This window comes from Podarcis muralis, chromosome 13, assembly GCF_964188315.1.
Source record: "Podarcis muralis chromosome 13, rPodMur119.hap1.1, whole genome shotgun sequence".
Taxonomy (NCBI): domain Eukaryota; kingdom Metazoa; phylum Chordata; class Lepidosauria; order Squamata; family Lacertidae; genus Podarcis; species Podarcis muralis.
Genome location: NC_135667.1, coordinates 12,543,299 through 12,567,981, shown reverse-complemented (window position 1 = coordinate 12,567,981; position 24,683 = coordinate 12,543,299). Strand labels below are relative to the sequence as shown.

General features: G+C 48.0%; 1 protein-coding gene across 2 annotated transcripts; it reads left to right on the top strand.

Moving 5' to 3' along the window:
• Positions 1-954: 954 nt before the first annotated feature.
• On the top strand, positions 955-24,279 carry KHNYN (KH and NYN domain containing). 2 transcript variants are annotated; one of them, XM_077916946.1, is made up of 8 exons: positions 955-979; positions 12,266-12,562; positions 13,973-15,801; positions 17,485-17,615; positions 18,713-18,809; positions 20,606-20,713; positions 21,940-22,041; positions 23,107-24,279. In XM_077916946.1, the coding sequence occupies exons 2-8, from the start codon at positions 12,344-12,346 to the stop codon at positions 23,426-23,428; spliced, it is 2,808 nt and encodes a 935-aa protein (XP_077773072.1). In that variant the 5' UTR covers positions 955-979; positions 12,266-12,343; the 3' UTR covers positions 23,429-24,279. The 2 variants fall into 2 exon arrangements, with proteins under 2 accessions (XP_077773072.1, XP_028558468.2); XM_028702635.2 differs by lacking the exon at positions 955-979 and adding an exon at positions 8,035-8,463.
• Positions 24,280-24,683: the final 404 nt, after the last annotated feature.

Below are 24,683 nucleotides of genomic sequence, written 5' to 3'. Positions count from 1 at the left end.
CTCTGCACTTTGGAGGCTTCGCGTTGCTATTGCTGAAGCCAAGGAGCCTGCATTCGCTCCATAGGACACACACATATTTCCCCTTAATTTTTGGAGGGGGGAAAGTGTGTCCTATAGAGCGAAAAATACGGTACTTGCACTTTGACATGCTTTGAACTACTAGGTTGGCAGGAGCAGGGACCGAGCAACGGGAGCTCACCCCGTCGCGGGGATTCGAACCGCTGACCTTCTGATCAGCAAGTCCTAGGCTCTGTGGTTTGACCCACAGCACCACCCGTGTCCCTTCGAAGTGTTCTGGTTTTCAAATGATTTTCAGAAGCCAAATGTCCGGTGCGGCTTCCACAGCTTCCGATTGGCTGCCGGAGCTTCTGGCAGCCAATCAGAAGTCATGCTTTGGTTTCTGAACATTTTGAAATTAAAATGGACTTTCGGAATGCATTCCGTTTGACTTTCAAGGTACAACTGTATTGATATATCACCCAGCCTTCCCTTCCATTAACTTGTCTAGCTCTCTTCTAATCACCCAGGTTGGTTCCCAACGCTATCCCTTGCCAAGCAAATTCTATAGCCGAACTATCCACTGTGTGGAGAGGTACTTCATATTGTCTTGCCTTGAATTTCTAACATCTTGCTTTGCTGAATATTCTTGAGTTCTAGTTTCATGAGAGGCTGGAAAGCATTTCTCTATCTACTTACCCTGCAGCATGCAAAATTGCATCGTACGAAAAGTTAAGGCAGCTGTGTTGGCACGTGAAGGGAAAACAAATTCAAAACCCCTCTTGCGTGAAATTGGTCACTAGGTGGCACTAGAGTTTCGGACTTGCCTGGAGCAAGGTCGGGTGGGCGGGCAGTGAGTTATGAAGGGGAATTTCCCACAGAAAAGGAACAGCGTCAACTGTCAGCCCCACATCTGCTTCGGTTTGCCGCATTGTCAGTGCCCAGAAGAGAGGGGATCCCAAAGAGACCTCAGCTGTCGCTGGTAAGAATGCTGGGGCGGAAAGTAGAAGACCCAGAAATCTGGGGTGATGGCAAAAAGGGGGGTGGGATTTTCACTCCTCATAAGATTGGCTGTGTTTACGGCTGCCCGAATTTGATTCAAGGCTTTCCCCAAACCTTAGCTTTGGGGCCTGTTTCCAGTGGCCCTGAAGTGAGAGGAAGCGAGGGAGCTTCTGTGCATGTGCAAAGCACTTGGGGGGGGGGGCGAATTCAGGGAGGAAAAAGTTATCAATGGCTTATGAGCTTTGCCTCCACAGTCGGAGGCGTTGATGCTTCTGAATACCAGTTGCTGGAAGCCACAGTGGTAGACAGTGCTCTTGCCCTGGGGTCCTGCTTGTGGGTTATGCACGGACCTCTGTTTGGCCTCTGTGAGAACAGGATGCTGGACCAGATGGACCACTGGCCTGATCCAGTAGGCTCTTCTTACGTTTCGTTCCCTGGTGACAAATCCCAGAATAGTAGCCTTGTAGGGATGCGGGTGGTGCTGTGGTCTAAACCATTGAGCCTCTTGGGCTTGCCGATTGGAACGCCAGCAGTTCGAATCCATGCGACGGGGTGAGCTCCCGTCACTCTGTCCCAGCTTCTGCCAACCTAGCAGTTCGAAAGCACGCCAGCGCAAGTAGATAAACAGGTACCACTGTGGCGGGAAAGTAAACGGCGTTTCCGTGCAACCGGGCACTTCTCACAGTGTCCTGTTGCGCCAGAAGTGGTTTAGTCATGCTGGCCACATGGTGCAGAAGGCTGTCTGTGGACAAACAGTGCCTCTCTCAGCCTGAAAGCGAGATGGGCACCGCACCCCATAGTCACCTTTGACCATGGGTGTAGCCAAGGGGGTAGGGAGAGAAAGCTGTCCTCCCCAATCAATAAAAATAAATAAAAATAGATAGGAAATTGAGGTCCTTGCCTCCCCCAAAGACCTCCCCCCTCTAACAAAAGGCCTGCCCCCCTCCCCCAAAAATCCTGGGTACAGCCATGCCTTTGACTGGACTTAACTGTCCAGGGGTCCTTTTCCTTTTTACCTAGTACAGTGGTACCTTGGGTTAAGAACTTATTTCGTTCTGGAGGTCTGTTCTTAACCTGAAACTGTTCTTAACCTGAGGTACCACTTTAGCTAATGGGGCCTCCTGCTGCCGCCGCGTGATTTCTGTTCTCATCCTGAAGCTGTTCTCATCCTGAACCTGAGGTACTATTTCTGGGGTAGCGGAGTCTGTAACCTGAAGCGTCTGTAACCCGAGGTACCACTGTAGTCTTGTTTTGTCTGTCACAGTGCAAACAAAAGAAGAGCCTTGCAGGACTTTAAAGCAGATAAGGAACCTCAGGCGAACTGCATTTCCCCGGGGCTTCTCTATCCAGCCCTCAGGACTCTCCTCAGGATACGGCCCCCCTTCCCCGTTGGTTCTTCTTCAAACCCTCCTTGACTGTTGTTGCCAGGAGAGAAGGAGTCCTTGAACTCAGATAAGGCTGCTTGGTTGCCTGGATGGAAGAGAGGGGTGTGTGACTGTGTGTAGAAACAAAGGAAAAGTTCACATTTGTAGTTCCTCCCACTGCTGGTACCAGGCCCCTGGGAAGGTGCCTGGGAAGGACTGTGTCCCCTGTGTTGATAAAGGTTCCCAGCTTCTGCTTTAGAGATTATCAGCTTTGTTGTGAGAAAAGCCTTTGTGGGATAGATGCCAATGTTGTGAGAGCCTGCGAGTGTAGATCAAGTAAGCCTGGTTCTGTGTTTTTAGGCCTCAATTCAAGCAAGGCTTTTTCCTTCCCACTACAGGTGTAAAGTTAGCATATAAGGGGATCCTGTTAACACACATTCTTGCTGCCGTTGTGGGTGATCATTGCACTTATCCAGTAGCAATCTAGGCATCTAGGCATCTCTCACCTTCTCTGCCTGCCTGCCTATATCTGCTATGCCAACTGAACAGTATAGACTTAATTTTAAGCAAGCATGCCGATGATTGGCCTGTTAGCTCTCAGAAGTCTCCGGGCTTAGCCACACTTAACTTTTGCCCTGTTTTTTCTAGGCGGAGGTCTGTGTTTGTTTGTTTGTTTGTTTCCCGCGAAACCCAGCTCTGTAAAGCTGAATCAGAGCAACCATCAATTTGAATTTTCGTGGATAGACATTTGTTCCGATTTAGCTTTAAAGAGCGGGTTTTCACGAGGAAATCTCCGAAGCAAAAAAAGAAAAGAAAAGCAAAAAGCAGGGGGAGCTCAGATATGGATCTTGAAATCGTGTAATGTGGTTGTGGATAAGCCCTCAGAAGAGTTTTTCACCCAAAGCATTTTATTTAAAAAATCTGATTAAATTTTTTAAAAAATAGATCCTATTTAAATTAAAAAATTTGATTATTATTATTATTATCCACCCTGCACAAGAGATAGTGATGGCTGCCAATTCGGATCACTTTAAAAGATGATTAGACGGATTCATGGGAGACAAAGCTATCAACAGCTGCAAGCAAGAATAGCTGTGTTCCAGCTCCACTGTCAGAGGCATTATGCATCTGAATACCAGTTCCTGGGAATCTCAAGTGGGAAGGATGCTGTTGTGTCCAAGTCCTGCTTTTGGTCTTCTCATTGGCATCTGATGTGAGAGCAGGATGCTGTGTCAGATGGGTCTTTGGTCTGATCCAGCATGGCTCTTGTGTTCTCAGATGAAGGCCAGAAGTAAACCAGTGCCTAAGGCTGTGTACACACCATAGATTTTAAGCACATTCTCCCCACTAAAAAGAACCCTGGTAACTGTAGTTCAACCACAATGGAGCTACATGTCCCAGCACCCTTAACAAACTACTTTCCCCAGCATTCTTGCGGAAGGGAGGAAAACGTGCTTTAAATGTATGTTGTGTATGCAGCTTCGGCTAAGTTTTTGTGGTAAAAAATGGGGCTGTTTGGGTGCTGCACCAGGGGCAACAGCAGGGAATCTGTTTGTGGTTTACATAAACAAAAGTGAGAGGCTCCCCATAAGTAGCCGAAAGTGGGGAAACATGAATGTGCAGTACAGGGATTGTTAACGGAGAAATCTGAGGGCTCCCTTGGACAAAAAAAAAACCAAGGACACCAGCCAGGAATACCAGAGCAAAACAGCAGCCAGTAGGCCTGTTTTTTACTGAAGACTGTCGTGACAGGACTCCCACCTGCCACCAAGTGAAACAAGATGGAAGCCCCAAACAAAAAAGAACCCAGACTTTTATTAGCTGCCAATCCCCATGTCACCCCCCCCCCCCAAACTACATCACTAATACATCATGGTTACATCATGAAAGGGGAGGGCTGGTGGCAGTAATCTGAGCATCCTGGACCCTGCCCCACGGTTCCCCTTGCCCTCCACCAAACACCCATCAAGTGTAACAAAAGAGTTTCCCAGCCAGGTTAATCACACCCTTTTGTCTTCATCTGGGTTTGTTATTTCTGGAATGGCTACCTGTCTGGCACTCAGGTATCAGGATGCCAGGGATTATCACTCAGGCAGAGGGGCTGCTGAGTAGCTGAGCTCACATGTCTATATGAATTTCTGAAGTTTTCCCAGTGAGCCAGCACACAGATACATTTATCAGTGAATTGTTACATTTGGTATTGTGCAGCAGAGGCCCTTTGAATAGATGGGAAGAAACTGTGATGAAGTGTTTTGTGGGGACAAATCACAAAAGTCACAAAAGCGATTGTGCTGATTTTGGTAGTGGGCTGCGTGTGCATGATATCTGCTGGAGGGGCAACCCCCCCCCCCCCAAAAAAAAACCCTATACATGAATTCCTGCAACAGGACATACTTTTAAAACAGCAGCAAGCTCCAAGCTTAATGTGTCAGAGTTTCCTTTCACTGACTTAAAAAAAGAAAAGGAAAAGACTGAGACAATGGTTATGACGAGAGAAAGAAAGGAAGGGGGGGGGGGAACAACAGCCCTCAGCCAGCTGAGTGTTACTGCTGGAGCCACACCTACCTCTTGGCCAGAGGATTTTGCAACCTGGAACTTCCCCAGTGAGCTCTGGGTCTGTAGGGCAAAGGCATGTATCTGCGGAGGTGTGAGTGTACATGGGTGGAAGCCCGGAGCGGGAAGAAAACAGTCCATGGAGAAATTTAAAGACTATTTGCAGAAATATTGTAAAATTAATGAATGTTAAAATGATGTTGGATTGAAATGAAACGGCTTTAGCAATAAGGTTAAAAAGAATATGTAAAAATGGATTGATAATTAGATGAAAATACGAAGTTATAATATGTTAAGATATAGAATTAAGATAAAAACAAAGAGGGAAAGGATTTGCTGAATTAACCATGTGAACTGGAATACAAAAAAGGGAGGTGTGAGGAGGTCAGGAAACAAGTAAATGAAATATAAGATATGAAAATACTGATTTGTTTTTAATTGTTTTTTTTTTACTTTCTATGTATTTTGTATTTTTTCCTGTTGCATTTTTATACCTTTTATTTTTTTCCCTTGTTACTTTTTTACTTGCTCCTTTTTAATTTTGTAACTCATTTTTGTCTGTAAAATCTTAATAAATATCATTAAAAAAAAAAACAGTCCATGGAAAACAGCCCGTGCTTACTCCTTCCAATAGTCTCCAAGAGCACAGGGCATCCCTTCCATGTTCCTTTTATCGGCTCCCGCTATTAACAATGTCTGGGTGCAAGAGACATTCCTTCTGTAGCCAAAACAGCACCACCCACGTACAAGGGGGCAGGTAGTGGCACAAAACCTTAAGGTTACAGAAGGAAGGGGGGGGGACTAAAACCCACCTAGAGTACAGGCACTGCTGTTTTTCTAGAAAAAGAGGTGCCAGAACTCACCACGAATGCCTCCTTTGTTAAATGGCAATGGCATCCATCTGAGAGGTGCTGGAACTGCTCAGTTCCAGTGAGTTCCAGCTGGAAAAAAAAATCCCTGAATACAAATTGAAGGGAGGGAAAAAACCAGAACATTGCCCAATGAGGACTGAGTAACAGGGGTGCCCAAACTTTTTTCAAAGAGGGCCAGTTTTGATGAAGTGAACATGTGTGAGGGAGTTGTTGAGCTTCATTTACAATTTTACCCCAAAATTCTTGAGCTTTTTTTTTTTTTTTTACAGTTTTACCACAAAGTTGTTGAGCTTTTTGGGAGATTTTACCCCAGGAAATAAACTGCCACAGGGGCAAAGGAGTAAGACAAAGGAGTTGACTAACTGTTGGGGACAGGTGGGGACCGGGCCAGAGGGGCAATGGAGTACCGTGGATATTCAGGAACAGCAGAGAAGGGCACTGCACCCTGCAACATTTTATTGCCGTTTCCTCTTGATATTACTTTCTCCACACATTTTAGCTGGCCTCAGTAGAGGTATGGTCGTCAGGGTCCTCCTCCTTCCTGCAAGTGTGTGTATGAGTGTATGCAGGGGTTACCCCTGGCTCTGCATTACGCCTTAGGAATTTCATGTTCAGAGCTGGGGAGGGGAGAGTGGTGGACCTTTCCCACAATCACAGGCATGCTTTTGAGAAGTGCTGCCCCTATCCCTAGCAGCATAGTGCCAGTGTGCGGGTGATAATGCCACCCCCCACTGACCCTAAGACAAAGAGGAGGCTTGTTACATGGCTGAGATTTGATTGGGCGGGGACGCGCCGCTTAGCAGGTGGCTCTTGCACTCCTAAACATTTCCCATCTTGCCCTTTTGGGGCCACAGGGCAGGAAAAGGGCAGCAGCCATCAGAAGGCTTGCAGGTCTTAGATGTTCAGAACTCACGAACCTAAACATCAAGAAGAACTTTCTGGGGGCAAGAGCTGTTTGTCGGTGGAACGGACTCCCTCAGAAGCTGGTGGGCTCTCCTTCACAGAGAAGCTTTTAAACAAAGGATGTGTTACGAGTGTGTACCTGGATTCACACATGCGCAGCTGACACTCATGTATATTCATGTGCACACTGCTGAGAGGTCTAGGATCTTCTGCTGGAGTTATGATTTGCGCTTCTTGTTATGGATGTGTGCGTCCACAAGGAACTCTCACACAAATAAAGAAAGAAAGCTTGGTTTATTATAGAAAATAGGAGTGACAGAATATATGAAACTGCTGCTTTGGATGGCAAAGTTTCAGTCTAAACAGGTAGCAAATTGCAACACAAACACACCTCGATTAACGAGTAAAATATTCCCTAACTATTCTAAGAGGTCTACAGAAATGTGGGCATAAACTACAAGCAAAGAGAAGCAGAGGAGGAAAGTATGCTTGTCCTTAGCGCTGGGATAAGCGCTGTCTTGTTGGAGCCAGAAGAGCCAAATGATAACCTTTGAATCTAATGGCTTTTTAATATCTTTTTGCCAGGGCATGTCAATGGAGAGGGGGAGGGGGGGCTGTGAAATGAGCGGTTCCTACAATTTCCATAATCCCTTCCAAGACTTTCCTGCCTTCGTTCTCACCTTGACCATCTTCAGTCATCCTGTTCTTGCTTGCTTAAAAAAAAGGGGGGGTGGGGGATGAAAGACTTTTGATAATGGTAATGGCAATCCCTTGTCTGAGACCTGCCTTCAAATCACCATCATTGTGGGGATGGGGATCTCACTGAGTGTCATGTACTACTTGACAACTCAATTTGTATGTGTCAGATGTGTGTGTGAACTCAGGATATTCCGGAATGCCTTTCATCTCTCTCTGGTTTTGGTTGCCTGCCTATTTGTTTCTGGGTTCGGTGTAAGAAGTGTTAATGATCTTAACCATTTAGAATATTAGGATTTTAGATTCTAGTCCAACTCCCTGCAATGCAGGAATCTTTTGCCCAAAGTGGGGCTCGCTCATGCTGTAGCTTCAAAGCTATCCCAGCAGAATTTAAAGCCCTGGTCCCTGGTTTGGGACCAGGTTACACGCACAGAGGCTTTTTTGCAGTATTTAGAAACATAGGTAGGGCGTTGCTTGAGTTGATAGACCATTGGTCCATTCTAGCTTATGCCTGCCAACACTGACTGGCAAGGGCTCTCTGGCGTCTTTCAGACAGGCTATTTCCCCCAGCCCTACCTGGAGGTGCCAGGGACTGAACCCGAGATCTCTTGCGCGCAAAGGTCGTGCGCCACCACTGAGCCACGACCCCTTTCAGCAACGGTCCTTCCTCCTCCAATAATTTCTGGTTGCGCAGAACTCTCCCCATACTCAGAGGCCGGCTATTCCTCACAGCTCCCTCTCCTAGGGAAGAGAGGAGGAGGAAGACCCCCCCCCCTGAATTTCGCAAGTAACGCGCTTCGCACTGCAAGGGAGGAAGTTTAAAAACTTGTACAGGAAGCCTTTTGCAAAGTGAAAGCCCTCCTTCCTCCCTGGACCGAGACGCGCCGCCCAGCAGGGAAACTCCGCGGCTGCTCAGGCGTTTCCGCATCGCTCCAAAATGGAAGCTGAAACTCGGGTCGAGAAGCGATGAGAAACAAAACCAAAACCGAGACGAGGCGAGAGATGGGATTGGCTGGATCCTCACCCTCGGCCCGGCGTTGCTGGGACTCCCTCGCCGAGTCTACTCCCTCCAGCGGGTAGGAGACGGAGGAGAGCTGCCAAGTGTCGGGGAGGCGGGTGAGGAGGGGTCAGGGGGCTGCGTGTCCCGGGACCAAGCGGGGTCTCCTTGGAGAAAGGAGAAGCGGGGCAGGATCCTTCTCCCTCTCACGAGTGGGACGGATCAGGCGCGGAACAGCCCCTCTGCCCCGAAATGATTACATTGTGTAAAAGGACGTGTAGCTATGAATCTAAAAAAGGGGTGTGTGTTTTGGAGGGGGCGCGTTAAAGAGGAACGTTTATTTTTTTACGCTTAGGGCGCAACAGGCGCTTGGTCAACGGTGCGCAGATTTTTAGGCTGGGGGGGAATCGGTTGTAAACAGTGGGCGCTGTCAGAGGCAGGAGAGGGTTTTCCAGGAGCAAAGCTCGTTCCGTTGTTTGCAAGGCCCTTTCTGCGTGAAAAGGCATGTCACGGGGGGTGTGAGCTTTTGTTGGCGTACATCCGACTGTTTCCTGCCTCGGTGTTTTGTCTCAAAGCTTCTTTGCGCTTCAGACCAGCGGTGTTGTTTTGCCCGATCGATGAGCCCCAGGATTTCACTTCGCTTTTAAGGCTTTGCTGTCCGTTTAAATATTCAAGCTCATCTCTTTCCGCTGAAGGATAGATTCCACGTTTATTTCACAAAATAAAAATGGAGATCTATGTGTTTTTCCCAGGGAGAATAAATTGTGTCTTTAAGGTGCCACTAGGATCTCTCTTAAAGTTTGCCTACAACAGGCTAACTAGCCTTTTGCTCTAAAAGGTAAAGGTAAAGGTACCCCTGCCCGTACGGACCAGTCTTGCCAGACTCTAGGGTTGTGCGCTCATCTCACTCTATAGGCCGGGAGCCAGCGCTGTCCGCAGACACTTCCGGGTCACGTGGCCAGCGTGACAAGCTGCATCTGGCGAGCCAGCGCAGCACACGGAACACCGTTTACCTTCCCGCTGGTAAGCGGTCCCTATTTATCTACTTGCACCCGAGGGTGCTTTCGAACTGCTAGGTTGGCAGGCACTGGGACCGAACGACGGGAGCGCACCCCGCCGCGGGGATTCGAACCGCCGACCATGCGATCGGCAAGTCCTAGGCGCTGTGGTTTTACCCACAGCGCCACCTGCGTCCTTTTGCTCTGGGTAGACATTGATCCTTCTGATATTGGTTGCATTTATGTCCTGTGGCGGTTCAGATGTTGTTGCAATCAGCTGTCCCCATCCCTGACCATAGGTTATACTTGTTGGGATTGTTGGGAGGTAGAGTTGAGCAACATTGGAGGGCCACAGGTTTCCCCCCTCCTTGACTTAGATGTTGTTTCATCTTTTAGCAATGTTTCCTTATACTGAGTCACTCTATTTTTCCATTTAGCTGACTCAGCGATTCTCCCGCTTGTTTTAGACAGGTGTGTCCAGCCCCACCTGGAGAAGCCGGGTATATTGAGCTATAGCCCTTCAGCATTTATTTGCAAGAACAACAATTTCCTATAACTCCTGTCCCTCTTATGTTTCCCCTGCGCCGCATTAAGAAAAATTTATTTAGTTGCTCCATTTTTGGCTCTCACGCTTCTCTATTTTATCATCACAAAAACCCTGTGAGGCAAGCTAAGCTAGGAGTGACTGGCCCAAGATCACCTGGTTAGTTTCGTGGCTGAGTGGAGATTTGAACCCGGAGCGCCCTGTCCAAAACTCTATACCACACTGACTCTAGGGACGTGGGTGGCGCTGTGGTCTAAACCACTGAGCCTCTTGGGCTTGCTGATCAGAAGGTCGGTGGTTCGAATCCCTGCAATGGAGTGAGCTTCCGTTGCTCTGTCCCAGCGCCTGCCAACCTAGCTGCTCGAAAGCATACCAGTGCAAGTAGATAAATAGGTACTGCTGCAGCGGGAAGGTAAATGGCGTTTCCATGACCTCTAGTTTCCGTCATGGTGTTCCATTGCACCAGAAGCAGTTTAGTCATGCTGGCCACATGGCCTGGAAAGCTGTCTTTGGACAAACGCAAGCTCCCTCGGCCTGAAAGCGAGATGAGTGCCGCAACCCCATAGTTGCCTATGACTGGACTTAACCGTTCAGGAGTCCTTTAACTTTACCTTTACCACACTGGCTCTACCAATAACAATTTTCTAATCTATTCTGTCCAATCCCTGGCTTCTTTCTAGTGTAATTATCTGGCCTGCCCTCACTACACCCCTGTAGGGTCAATCATTAATTAGTGTTCCCTGTTTACACAACGCAGAAATGTGAGAGCAGGTTTATGCCTTATTAAGAAATTAGGTACATTACTGCCAGTACATACCCCCCACCCCGTTCTTTGTAACAGGACTAGAAACTTAATTTAAAAAGAGGAAAAACCCAAAAATTCAGGAAAGAAGCCCAGAATCTATCTGGGGGACAAAGTCCGAATACTGTATTGACTATTAGCTAACTTACTATACACACATCCTGCATTATTGAACTGGCTTAGGGCTTGTAGTTCATTCCTTCCTTTTCCAACTGTGGCCTTATTCCTAATACACAAATGCTGATCAGGATGGCACATTAGAACCAAAGACACCACTGGCCCAGGCTGCTTTCCCTATATTTTTTCAGCTTTCACTTTCAAATAAATAGTTTTTGGCCCTCTGGATTGCGGAGAAGTAAGTAAAGATGTATATATAAGCAGTTACTCCTGCTAGCCAATGTTGGGCCCATAAGTCCAAAGGCACTGGATTGGTTGACAAAGCCTAGGTGCCTATTTTTTTTATTTTATATAAACATAAAGGTGATTTTATATATGCATTTGTTATTGACTTAAAATGCTAGATGCCCAAGAGGAAAAGCGCTTGGGTCTCTCCCTTTGGGTGTATATTGTATAGTACTTTTGACTATGCTTATCTTTTGGTCACAATATTTCTGGCTGTGAACCTCTTGGTTTTGCTTCTACAATATGCAAAGCAGCCCTTGTACATGTTGCTTCACCTTACGCTCTTCCCCGTGTTTTAAAATAAAACCAAGCACCAGACCTCGCAATCTCATAGCCCAGGGCCATGTCAGCTCCACACTAGAAATGTATTAAAGGACTCTAGCAAAAATGCATGCTTCAGGTAGGTCAGAGGATTTGGCAAGTCATGCATGGCCTAATTCCTCTTGCATTGCATTTTTAAACAACTCTATTTCTGCGTGATTTTTTACATTTTTTATGTAGTTATTTTTTTCCATAATTCATTCTGAATTTGCTAACCTTGGAATGGTGTGAAAATGTTATTCTGCAGCTTCTTGGGCTTTTGTAGGACTGGCCTGGCTACTTCCTAACTAGGACCTTGGTTGCTTTATAAAAAGAAAATCAAGAAGAATTGAAAATAAAGGTCCTTAGGAGGCTAAGCATTGCTTGGCAAGCAGTTCCACATTCTGTGGATTTTCTGTGTGCCACTGAATTGCAGCTTGCGTTTTCGCTCCTGTGAATCTTGTGCCGATGAGCCAGTGTTGTGTAGCAGTTAAGAGCGGTAGACTTGTAATCTGGTGAACCGGGTTCGATTCCCTGCTCCTCCACATGCAGCTGCTGGGTGACCTTGGGCTAGTCTGAAGTCTCTCAGCCCCACTCACCTCACAGAGTGTTTGTTGTGTGGGAGGAAGGGAAAGGAGAATGTTAGCCGCTTTGAGATTCCTTCGGGTAGTGATAAAGCGGGATATCAAATCCAAGCTCTTCTTCTTCTTCTCTTCTCCTCGTCTGCTGTCTTCCTTTACCTGCAGAAGTTGCATCTTCTCCCTTGCTGCATTTCAAATTCAGGTTTCGTCCAGAACCTTCCTCCCCCCATTCAACCTGTGTTTTCGTTCCGCAGTTCGTTATCCACGTAACGGCCAGCCTCATCTCCGGAACAGAAACGTGGCCCTGCGGCCGGTGGTCGTGATCTTCCGCCATGACGAGCAGTGGCAGGACCCTGGACGAATTTGCCGTCTCCGAGGAGGTGCGGGAATTGGTGACCCAGCAGCGCCCCAGGATCGAGCAGCTCTTTGGGGTGGAGCTGAATATCCTGGGGGTCCTGGGGTCGGCACAGAGCCCCAGCGAGGACCCCCAGGGAGAGAGGAAGATCTGGCTGCAGCTGCAGGGATGCAGAGAGAATTTGCAGAGGGCAAAGGTGCGAGAGGGGCAGGAGCGGGAGGGAGGGAGGGAGACGGTAAGGGTTTCTGTGGGTCTTCATTGACTAGCCCAGGTGTCAGCAAACTTTTTCAGCAGGGGGCCGGTCCACTGTCCCTCAGACCTTGTGGGGGGCCGGACTATATTTTGAAAATAATAATAATAATAATGAATTCCTATGCCCCAGGGACGCGGGTGGCGCTGTGGGTTAAACCACAGAGCCTCGGACTTGCCGATCAGAAGGTCGGCGGTTCGAATTCCCGCGATGGGGTGAGCTCCTGTTGCTTGGTCCACGCTGCTGCCAACCTAGCAGTTCGAAAGCACATCAAAGTGCAAGTAGATAAATAGGTACCGCTCCGGCGGGAAGGTAAACGGCGTTTCCGTGCGCTGCTCTTGTTCGCCAGAAGCGGCTTAGTCATGCTGGCCACATGACCTGGAAGCTGTACGCCGGCTCCCTCGGCCAATAAAGCAAGATGAGTGCCACAACCCCAGAGACGGTCAGAACTGGACCTAATGGTCAGGGGTCCCTTTACCTTTACCTTATGCCCCACAAATAACCCAGAGATGCTTTTTAAATAAAAGCACACATTCTAATCATGTAAAAACACACTGATTCTCGGACCATCTGCGGGCTGGATTTAGAAGGCAATTGGGCTGGATCCAGCCCCTGGGCCTTACTTTGCCTACCCATGGACTAGCCTTTGGAATCCAGGACAGAGACGCCACCCCCTGGTCTCTTCCGCTGTTAAAGTAAGCACCGAGCACATCTGGAATATACCAGCATAGGAAGCAGCCTTGTGCTGAGTCAGCCCATTGATCCATCTAACTCAATATTGCCTGCACTGTTGGGCAGAAGCTCTCCAGGTTTTGGGGCAGCCCTATGTGGAGACGCTGAGGACTGAATCTGGGACCATCTGCATGCAAGCGAGATGCTCTCCCACTGAGCCACAGCCCTTCCCAGAGCATGTGACTATATATCACCATATGAAGTAGCCTTTTACTGCATTAGACCATAGATCTGTCCTGCCAAGTAACGTCTTTTCTGGCTGGCAGGGGCTTTCCAGGGTCTTCGTTTGCTGCCTGCCTTCCAAGATCCTGGAGATTGTGAGGAACAGGTCTGGGACCTTCTACGTGCAAAAGCAAATGCTCTGATGTTTATCTATGGCCCCAAGAGCAGAAGTGAGCATGATGCCCTGCATGGGAATGCCACCATGGCAAAACTCCCCTGCAAAGGTCATATCTTCCAGCACCATGGTATTCTTATGTACACAGGCCTTCAGCTGCTAATGACAGGGAGTGGAGAAACTCACTATGTCATAAAACCACCTGGCATGGTATGTGTTCCCAAAAGTGGAGGGGTTGCTCATTGTGGGGATACCAACTGCAATATCACATATGCTCTATTTTCCAGGAATACATCAAAGGTCTCTGTGCGCCGGAGCTGAGTGAAGAGGTTTACTACCCCAAAGACATGCAGTGCATATTTCTGGGAGCCCAGGGGTTGTTCCTAGACTGCCTCACCCAAGGGACATCTGCCAGCCTTACTTTCCTTCGCCCTGGCACTCTGTTAGTCTCCGGCTTGGCTGAATCCTTCGTCATGGCGCAGAGTCGGATCCAGGACTTTGTGGAAAAGCACCAGAAGAACCTCAGGCTGCCTGAGGAACAGGAGACCCAAGTCAAACGGGCCTTCCTGGAGCTGGTGGAAACCTACAATGACAAACACGCTATGGACCTCTTGATCCTTCCCACCTCGGTCAAGGAGGAGTTGCTCAGTTTGGTGAAGGAGATTCAGGAAGAAGATGGAGAGCACAGGCAAAGGAACAGATGTTGGGCACCAAGCCTCGGGCAAGACCATTTGGTGGGCTGGGAAACTAACATGGGGGGTGGCGGCAGGCCTCAGTCTCCAAGTAAAAATACCTTTGGCTTGCCCATGGGACTCAGTAGAGTCCAAGAACAGAGCAGAACTGGAGACTCTACCATTGATTTGCCTGCAGGCTTTGCTAGGCCTGAAGCATCTCCTCACAAGTCCCCACAAGAAGCTACACAACCGCAGTACTCTGTCAGGCCTCGAGATGTTAGGACTGACTTGCCTGTCACGGTTGGTAGGCCTCAAGACCAAACTCTACCTCAGGTGTCAAGGGTTGACTTCCCCAGAGGCTTTGGTGAGCCTGAATTCCCCAGTAGGCCTCAGCACGACCTGTCTTGCTTGAATGGTCCTCAGGGTTGGCCTGAGGTGACAACCCCCACGCGGCCAGCACTTCCCAAGAGTTCCCCTAAACCTATTCCAAATGCACAGGCTCGGTTTCTTCCTGGTTACGGAGGCCAAGCTGAGTCTTTGCAGGATCGTCACAAGGGGAAGGATGTTCTTTGTGCAAGGGACTCGAGCCCTGCCAGCTTGCCTGAGGAAACCAGTGAAGAGGAGCCATCGTCAGATGTCCTGTTGTCATCGTGGACGGAGAAGGAGTTCAAAATGAGGCTGAACTTCTTTAAAACCATGGGCTATGAGGAACGGGTGGTCAAGAAGATACTCTTGGAGGGTGGGGTATGTGAGGCACCTTCAACTATCCTGGACAGGGTCCAGATGGCAGAGGCCTCCCAGAAAGAAGGGGTTGTCCTCCCTCAGACGGAGCCTGGGGGAAGAGAGCGCTCTCTTTCTCCACCAGAAAAGAACCAGGATGAAAATGAGTATCTCCGGGAACTCATCAAAGCAGCTGCAGCCAACTGTGGCCACTCGCCAAGTGAGATCCCCACAGAGATACAGACAGGAGCCCCATTGGCAGGTCTGCTGAGGCGGCTCAATGAGAAGGGGGAACACCAAGAGGAGGCTGAGGCTGCAATGGGGGCCTCAGCAGCAAAGCTAGAACATGGAGGACACCTTGGTGCACGGAGGGCGGCCATCTTGAATCACAGGGAATCTTCGCCTCAGAGGCCTCAGGAGAGAGGGGGGAACAGTGGGTCCCCTTTCCACGAGGGCATCAGTTTGTCACCAGTCAACCCAGAAGTTGCTGCTTTCTCTCCTTCCCCTAGTGGTCACCTGTTCTCGACGTCCGATTCTGAGGGAAGCCAGTCGGCAGAGAGCACCAGCTTAGGGCTCCCCCACCAAGGCTCTGTTCCTACAGTAACCGGAGCCCAGCGCTTTGAGGAAGCCCTCCAGACTGAGTTCAAGCTCAAGTTGGCCAACACGCCAGGGAAGAAGAACCTACGGATGATCATCATTGATGGCAGCAATGTGGCCATGATGTGAGTGGTGTGTTTGTAGGGAGCCTGGGAATGGGCTCTTCCTATTGGTATGGCCTGTGGTACATGAGGTTGTGGACATTTTTTCAAATGTTATTGGGTTCCAGTACCTAGCCATCCAAGCCAGCCTGGCAAATGGTCAAGGATGATGTGAGTTCTAGTCTAGCAACTTCTAGAGGGCATGCTGGGTTGTGCAGCTCGATCATTTCTATGTTGCTCCTCCCTTTTCTTTAAGCACATAAACAAACCAAGGAGGGATATAGCCTAGTGTTATGTATGAACCTGACATGGTGGTTTGTTTCCCTTTAACAAGGCTTAAACAATGGTTTGTATTGGTCTATGGATTGTGGTTTGTTGGAGGGTCCTAGGTTCAGACAGAACGTTAAGTCAAGAAGTGGAGAACCTGTAGCCCTCCAGATGTTGCTGCACAGATGTTCCTCATAATCCCTGGCGGTTGAGGTTGATAAGAGTTGGAGTCCAACAACATCTAGGGGATGCAGGATCTCTTATATCTGGTTTAATCCATTATCTTACCATAATGTGTGACCTCAACCAATAAGAAAACGAATAATGGTGAATTTGTTGGGGTGTCTTTTAAACCCCATCTGCACATAACTGCTTTAAACAGTTTCTCACAAAGAATCCTGGGGATATAGTTTGATAAGGATGTTTAGAGTTGTTAGGAGTCCTTTGTTGCCCTCATAGAGGTATAATCTCCAACGTGGCTGTGGTAGAGTATACCATCCTGAAGGCCCTTTGAGCCCCTGTTGGTTGCTGTGGCTTTCCAGATGTTAAGACTCCAGCTCCCATCATCTCCAACTATTGGTCATGCTGGCTGGGGCTGATGTGAGCTGGGAGGCCCAAAAGCATTGGGAGAACAGGTTCTCCATCTTGGACATATATATACAGTTATAGTAAAAAATGTACCTTCTAGGAATTCTGCCTTGGCTGCCCAAGGAAAGACTCATCTACATTTGTAGCTCACCAGTTCTCTAAACAGGGCTTCCCAAACTGGTTCATGGACCACCTGTGGCCTGTGAGCTTCATTCAGGTGGATTTGTGTTTAAAGATGGGAGATGGCACTTCCATCATATTAAATATTCATATTGACTTTTAATTGTAATTTTTATTGCTACTTTTATTTCATATATATCTATATGAGAAATAAAAGTAATAAAAAATAGAATTGAAAATCATACCGCATCTAGCATAGCACACTGAGTGGTTCTCCAAGATCTTCAGCAATTTTGAAGTGATCTGTGCGGGGCGGGGGGGGGACATTTGGAAGGCACTGCTCTAAAACACGCAGTGCTGCTAACCCCAGGGTTATCCACACTTCCTCTTCTCCCACTGCTCTCCCTTGAGAAAACAGCTCTTTCGTATTCATTCGGAGCAAACAGCATTTTGGGTTTCCCCCGGATTGCCTTTTGTTCTGATCTATCACTAAAGAGCGGTTTTTCCCTTTGAAAGGAGCAGGGCAAGGGGAAAACTGCTTGGATCTGTGCCTAGAAAGTGTGGGTCAAGCGGAATACAGCTTGGACCCATGCTTTTTACGCATGGCCCAAGCAGAAGTCCTTCCTTGATCTGCTATGTATCTTGCTTCCTTTGCTGGCATAGCCAGTGGATTTACCTAAGTGATTCTTCTTATAGTCCTGCCATTTTGAGTGTCATCTTCTGTCCTCGTAGGCACGGTCTGAACCAGTTCTTCTCATGCCGGGGCATCGCTCTGGCCGTACAATATTTCTGGGATCGTGGGCACCGGGAGGTGACCGTCTTAGTACCTGCACATCGGATGGAAGAAGACTCCAATGTGAGAGGTGAGAGATGGCTGGCTCCCACCTACTGGGTGAGAACTCAGACAATGTTTTTTTGGGGGTAGTGCTGTTGCTTTTAAAAAGCCATTAACTGATTATTTGGATTGATCTCTGTGTTATTAAGAAAGATAGGGCGATCTGCTTTTAATTGATTCAGAGACAAGTGGCCTCAGGCCCCCCGCTGTCAGAGGGAGTGAGCCTCTGAAGACCAGTTGGTGAGAATCCTAAGTGAGGAGAGTGCTGTTGCATAGGGCTTCCTTTGGGCATCTGGTCGGCCACTGTGAGAATAGGATGCTGGACTGGACGGACCTTGGTTCTGGTCCAACAGGGCTCAGTGTGTATGTTCTCATGTTATGCTCCATTCTTAAAAGAGACATTCCCTGCTCTTTTGAAGATCAACTAGAACGCCTCTTCTAAGATGGTGCCAGATGCACCCATTGTAGCTTTGAGTGTGCATAAGTATTTTCATTAAAAATAATTAGGGATGGGGGAAACCTATGGCCTTCCAGATGTTATTGGGCTCTAGCTCCTATCAGTTCTGAATATTGACCACCCTGGACTGAGTTGTTGGTGGTTGGGGTCCAACAACATTAGGCGGTCTAGCGATTTCCCCAGAACTCATGCCAGCATGAGAGTTTTAATCTATCAACATAGAATCATAAAATTTGAAAGGGACCCCAAGGGTTGTCGAGTCCCAGCCCCTGCTATGCAAGCATCTGGAGGGCACTAGATTAGGGAAGCCTCCCCACACTTGGGGGAAGAACATCTGCCTTGCATAAAGAAGGCGACTCCATCATTCAATCCTTGGCATCTCCAGGTCGGACTGGGAGAGAACCCACTGAGGTTGATGGACCCAGTGGTCTTGCTCAGTTTAAGGCAACTTCCTGTGTTCTTCATGAAAGGCCACCTACCTACTGAGGAGTAAGTCTTAACTGAAACCAAGGACACTTACTTCCAAACAAACATGGATGAGATCAGGCTGCAACTGCCGCAGCCCCAATAAGAAATGAGGAGTCATTGAATGTGATGTTGGCGTCTCAGCTCCAGTGCTGGTATCATTCCTCTTTGGTTTTTTCTCTCTCCCTTTTCCCCAACCACAGAGCAGCACTTTTTGATTGAGTTACAGAACCTGAGCATCCTCTCCGTCACGCCGTCACGCAAAATAGATGGGAAGGGCATCGTGCCGTATGACGACAGGTCAGCAGAGCTCTGTGAACTTACCGTAAAGGCAATTCAGCGTTTCTCTGTATCATACATAGCACAGGTTCGCCTGTCGGCACCGAGTGGCTGTTCCCTGTGTGAGCGATCTCCCTGATCTCCCCCTGCCGTTGGTCTACCTGCTGCGAGATAATGGAACGTTCAGATAACATTTTAAATATTGGTGGGGAAGGAATGGAATGCTGGAGCTCAGTACAGCTCTGCAGGAGAGATGAAAGGTCTCTTTGGTCTGAGAGTTTAGCCAAAGGTTGGACAGAATTGAGGACCCACTTTTGTTTTTGGCTGGAACACCAAGGTCCACCCCAAAAAATCAAAGGAATGACATTGGGGGCGGAGCCAGATGCAAAGTGGTCCTGGGGTGGTGGTGGAGCCAATTATCTGCTGCGCCCCATGAGCTCATGCACTGTGATGCATGTATACATTCAGATCTTCACCTGCGTTACTACAGAACAATAATTCCAACTGGCCGATTTGAGTGGGGAAGAGAATCCTTAACTCGGGCATAGGCAAACTCGGCCGTCCAGATGTTTTGGGACTACAACTCCCATCATTCCTGACCACTGGTCCTGTTAGCTAGGGATGATGGGAGTTGTAGTCCCACAAACATTTGGAGGGCTAAGTTTGCCTATGCCTGCCTTGTTGTTGTTGTTTAGTCGTTTAGTCGTGTCCGACTCTTCGTGACCCCATGGACCAGAGCACGCCAGGCACTCCTTTCTTCCACTGCCTCCCGCAGTTTGGTCAAACTCATGCTGGTAGCTTCGAGAACACTGTCCAACCTGCCTGCCTTAACTGTTGTTAAAACAACTGGGTGTCAGAAACCTTCAACCATCGAATCTCCTTCCTGTCCAAACCTGTTTTAGTCAATCAGAACATTTCTGTGTGCTTGTTTAGCCGGTGGAAGGGTTTGATCTCTTCCAAACCGATCAGTCAATAAAACATTGCTGTTTTGGTTTTTCGCTTTCTTCAAGGCGAGCAGTGGTGGGGTTTTTTTGTGTGTGGCGGAAACTGATGAAAATATCCTCTCTTTCTGGTCTTTTTTTTTTTCTTTTTTTTTTTCCTCTTCAACTTGGACCTTCCCTGGGATTTCCCCCAGGTTGGGCTTTCCAGATGTCAAGTCACCGGATATCGCTATGCTTTGATGAGGTCACAAGTACGAGGGTTTGGGGCAGAAGTAGGAAATGACTCTGCCAGCAGATGGGCCCGGGGTGGGGGTGGCAGGCATGATTTTTGAGTCATGGTGTAACTGACAAGATATGAAAGGGTGGTTATCACAGAAAGGAACTGAAGCATGTTGTGGCTACCAAGACACAGAGTGAAATTCTGAAGTGATGTCAGTCACACCACAGAGAGTGATATTCCAGAACCAAATTCTCAAATGTGTTCCGTTTCCTTGGTATATTTTTATCCATCTCCTATCCTGGCCTGGAATGGAAGATGACGTTATCGCAGTAGGTTTTCAATGGGTTCCAGTTTTTGTGTAAACTTGTAGCTTTATCAGTAAGGAGATCAGTAATGGCAGATAAGCTTCCTTGAAAGATAGCATTGTTTTCTTTTTGTTGATCTGCCCCACACACACACACACACACACACAATTAGGGTGAACCCTCGGTTTAAGAGAGACAGCTGGGATGTCTAACAGGCTTTGCCAGTGACAGCATTAAGCCCAGCCTCTGTCCCAGAACCCTTTGCAACATGGCTGTGGTTCTGTTGCAAACCACTAAAATTTAAAAAATATTCTATTTGACAGGTGTTTTCTTCCCTTTCTATGCCCGCAGGTTCATGCTCAAACTAGCGGAACAGACCAACGGCGTCATCGTCACCAACGACCAGTTCCGGGATCTTGCGAAAGAGTCGAAGAAATGGATCAGAATCATTAAAGAAAGGTGCTGTGGGAATTGGTGACAGAGTAGCCTTCTTCTTTTTCCTTTTGACCCCTCTCGATTGTGCAGGGCTTTCACCCTCAGTTGAGCAGGGCTGGGGAGAGTAGGAAAAGGATGTGGATATATAGCCCTCCTTCTCTGGAGCGCTTTGGTTGCTGTTTGATCTGTGGCTAGGGAACTGGGTAGATGGGGGAAGTTGAAGAATTGTACTGGCCCCTGGGCTTAAGCAGAAGGGCTGCAGCTTAGTGGTGAGAGGCTCACTCCCTGGCATGTCCAGAAAAAGCTTTGGGGAAAAACAACAACAACCTGCCTGTTGTTGTGTATTTTAATTACGTTTTGGGTTTTTTTTTAGTTGCAAACTACCATTTTGGCACAGAAGTGACCTGTTAATTAATAAATGATAAAAACAACACCAGGGACGTGGGTGGTGCTGTGGGTAAAACCTCAGCGCCTAGGACTTGCCGATCGTATGGTCGGTGGTTCGAATCCCCGTGGCGGGGTGAGCTCCCGTCTTTCGGTCCCAGCTCCTGCCAACCTAGCAGTTCGAAAGCACCCTTAAAGTGCAAGTAGATAAATAGGTACCGCTTTATAGCGGGAAGGTAAACGGCGTTCCGTGTGTTGCTCTGGTGCAGGCTCGCCAGAGCAGTGATGTCACACTGGCCACGTGACCTGGAAGTGTCTGTGGACGGCGCCGGCTCCCGGCCTCTAGAGTGAGATGAGCGCACAACCCTAGAGTCTGACAAGACTGGCCCGTACGGGCAGGGGTACCTTTACCTTTACCTAAAAACACCACCGAGGTAGATGAACCAATAGCCTAAACTTGTACACACCACACATTTAAAGCACATGACCAAAGAGTCCTGGGAATTGTAGTTTGCCTCCTCACACAGCTACTATTCCCAACACCCTTAACATTGTTCAAACAGCAGAACTGGCCTCCCAGAGCCTGTTCCTGGAGTTCCCTAGGAAAGAGGGATGATGGTTCAAACACTGGGAATCACAGCTCAGCACATGTAATGAACTACAGTTCCCAGGATTCGGGGGGGGGGGGGACCATGACTAATGAAATGGTGTGTAATAATGAACCGTGCAGATGTGGCCTGAATGCCAGTTCTTTCTCTAGGCAATAGGAAGTGCCCGTCAAACTGGTTTGGATTAGGGCCCTCTTGCCTTAATACGTCCCATCCATCTTTACCCTTCTTGACTCTCTCTTTTCGTGTACCATCCAGCCTTCTGCAGTACATCTTTGTGGGGAATATTTTCATGGTTCCCGATGACCCCTTGGGACGAGACGGGCCCACCATAGCAGAATTCCTGAAGAAAACCCCCAGGTATGCACCCACAAGTGGAACAAGTGATCTAGCTGAGTGGAGTCGGGAAAGGCATTTAACATGTTAAAAAGTCTCCATGGGCCGGAGCAAGCAGCTGTCCCTAGGAAAACACCCTTTGTTTGTGTCCCCCCCCCCCTTTCCAACCACAAAACAGAAGCATATCTATTTCAGTGCATGGTGACACTGCTCCATCTTGTGGCCAGAGAAGTGTGTGGGTTGGAGCTAAAACAAACCTGAGTGAAAATTATACTGCCGCATATCCTTCCAAGTTCAGGTTGGCTTGCAGAAGGCCAACGGCAGCTGATATTTTATAATAGCAGCATTGAGATTTACGATACGAAAGGGAAGAAATGGGGAGTGGAAGGTAAACATAGTCAGGTACTGGATATTTTATATTGCTGCATAATGGCCAGGAGGCAGCTCTTGGGACAAAGTTAAACCAAATGGCAGCTGGTCCCAGGGAGGTCAATGTCATGGGCCTCGCTTTCTTGCCTCTCTGCCTGAGGCAGTTATGGGGAATGGTCAGTTGTGGAGGCAGTTCTGGGAAGAGAGGAGCTAAATAGCAGTTGGGTCTCAGAAAAGCCAAGGTAGCGGACCTTGGTGCTTCGACTTTTTTTAACCTTGCCGTCTAAGGCAGCCTTGAAGAATGGCCAATGATGGAGGCAGCTCTGGGAGGGGACAGTCAAAATGGCGGGTGGGACCCTGTGGCAGAGAACGCCTCACTGTCTTGCCCTGGTACCTTCTGCAACATGGGTTTCTCCCCTCAAGACTTGAACCTTTTACAGTGGTATCTCTAGTTGCGGAAACGATCCGTTCCGGGGTGCTGTTCGCACCCCGAAAAGTCCGCAACTAGAGTGGCACTTCTGTGCATGCGCAAAGCGCGCAGAACGCTTCTGTGCATGCAGCGAAACCCAGAAGTATACACTTCCGGGTTTGCCACACTCACAAGGCGAAAAGATGCAACATGAACCTAATGCAACACCGAGGTATGACTGTAGTTAAAAGGGTTGTCTCCACCATCTAAACCCTTCCTGAAACCTTCTTTATGTCCCTTCACCATCGCAGGACCAATGTCCCAAACTGCCACTCCTTCGCTGGCCGGTCTGTGCCTGTGTCTGTCCCCGCGGGCCGAGCCTCGCAGACGGAGGTCCTTCAGCTTCGAGACAGGAAGCCACCCGGAGGGTTGCTTGCGGATCGAAGGAAGAGCCATAAACAGAACTCGCCAGAGGAGCAGCTCCGGCCCAAGGACGAGACTGAGCGGCTGAGGAGAGACCTCCTGGAGATCTTTGTGGACCAAGACAAGAAGGTTGATTTTGTTCTCATGCGGGAGCCCTGCTGCCATGACCTCAACAAGCTTTCGGAGGCGATACTCAGCCTCAATTTCTGAGCCAGAAAACTTTTGTTGTCTCCCAAGGGGGCTGTGAATTTATCCATGCAGCTGCATCCAGAATGGGCTCGCCCTCGCTGGTATGACTGGTTTTTAGCGCCAGCTGTCTGTTCCTGAGGGATACAGAAGAACCTTTTGCTGCCTAACACCGCGTGGTAGATTTCCCCCCCTCAGGACTCTCTTAGTACGAAAATCACAGAGCCATTGGTGGTTCTCCTCATTAGCCAGTAGCAATAATGATCAGTTCAAAAAGCACCTAACATTAAGGTAACTCAGGGTTTAAGATACTGCGTGCCGGGGGGGGGGGGTAGCCAACAGATGTGCTTACTGGATGTTGTTGGACTCATCCCTGACCATTAGTTGTGCTGGCTGGGGCTGATGGGAATTGGGAGTCCAACAATATTTAGAGGGCACTACATCGGCAAGCCCATATAGCCAGCAGAAGCTACACAGAGCAGCACACCCCTGCCCTTCAACCTTCATGGTTGGGCAAGTCTTCACTGTGAATTTAAACTGCTTTAAATGTCATGGCCTCCTCACACTACCATGGAATTGTGGGAAATGTTCCATGAGGCGGATTCCTGACAGGATTCTCAAGCCTCCACACAATATTACATCGCCCAGGAGTCTGTGAGATAAAAAAATAACATGGCAGTTATATTAATTCCAGACCAACTTGAGAGAAGTTTTCAGATGTCTTAGGGTTAGTCTAAGGACAGCTCCTTGGAAGGCCCTTGTACACCTTCCAAGTTACGGAAGAAATCATAATGTGACAGGCAAGGGCACTTATTCATAAACTGGAACTGTTTTAGATTATGTCTTGGGCTGAACAAAATGCCTTTTTACTGTTTGTTGAGCACACTTCCTGAATTTTAAGACAGTAAATATTTTATATATATATATATATATATATAACATTATGAGATTTTAATTTCTTAAATTTAAACCCAACATGTAGATTATGGTGTGCTCTTTCAGTTTGGGATAACAAATTATTATTTTCAAATATATATATATATATATTTCCTTTTAAAAAATGAAAAGAAAATTCTTCTCCGTTACGTAGAAAATGGCAAAATATCCAATTCCATTCCCAGTCAAGGAAAAGAAGAAATTTTGTTTTGTTTTCCTGGGATGTAAAAACAAAAACAAAACTGGACTGTTTTTAAAAGCTAAGAAAATAAACCTGTTTTCTTGACCAAGCTACATGTTTGTTGGTCATGGAATGACAGAATTTGAAATTTTACAGGATTAA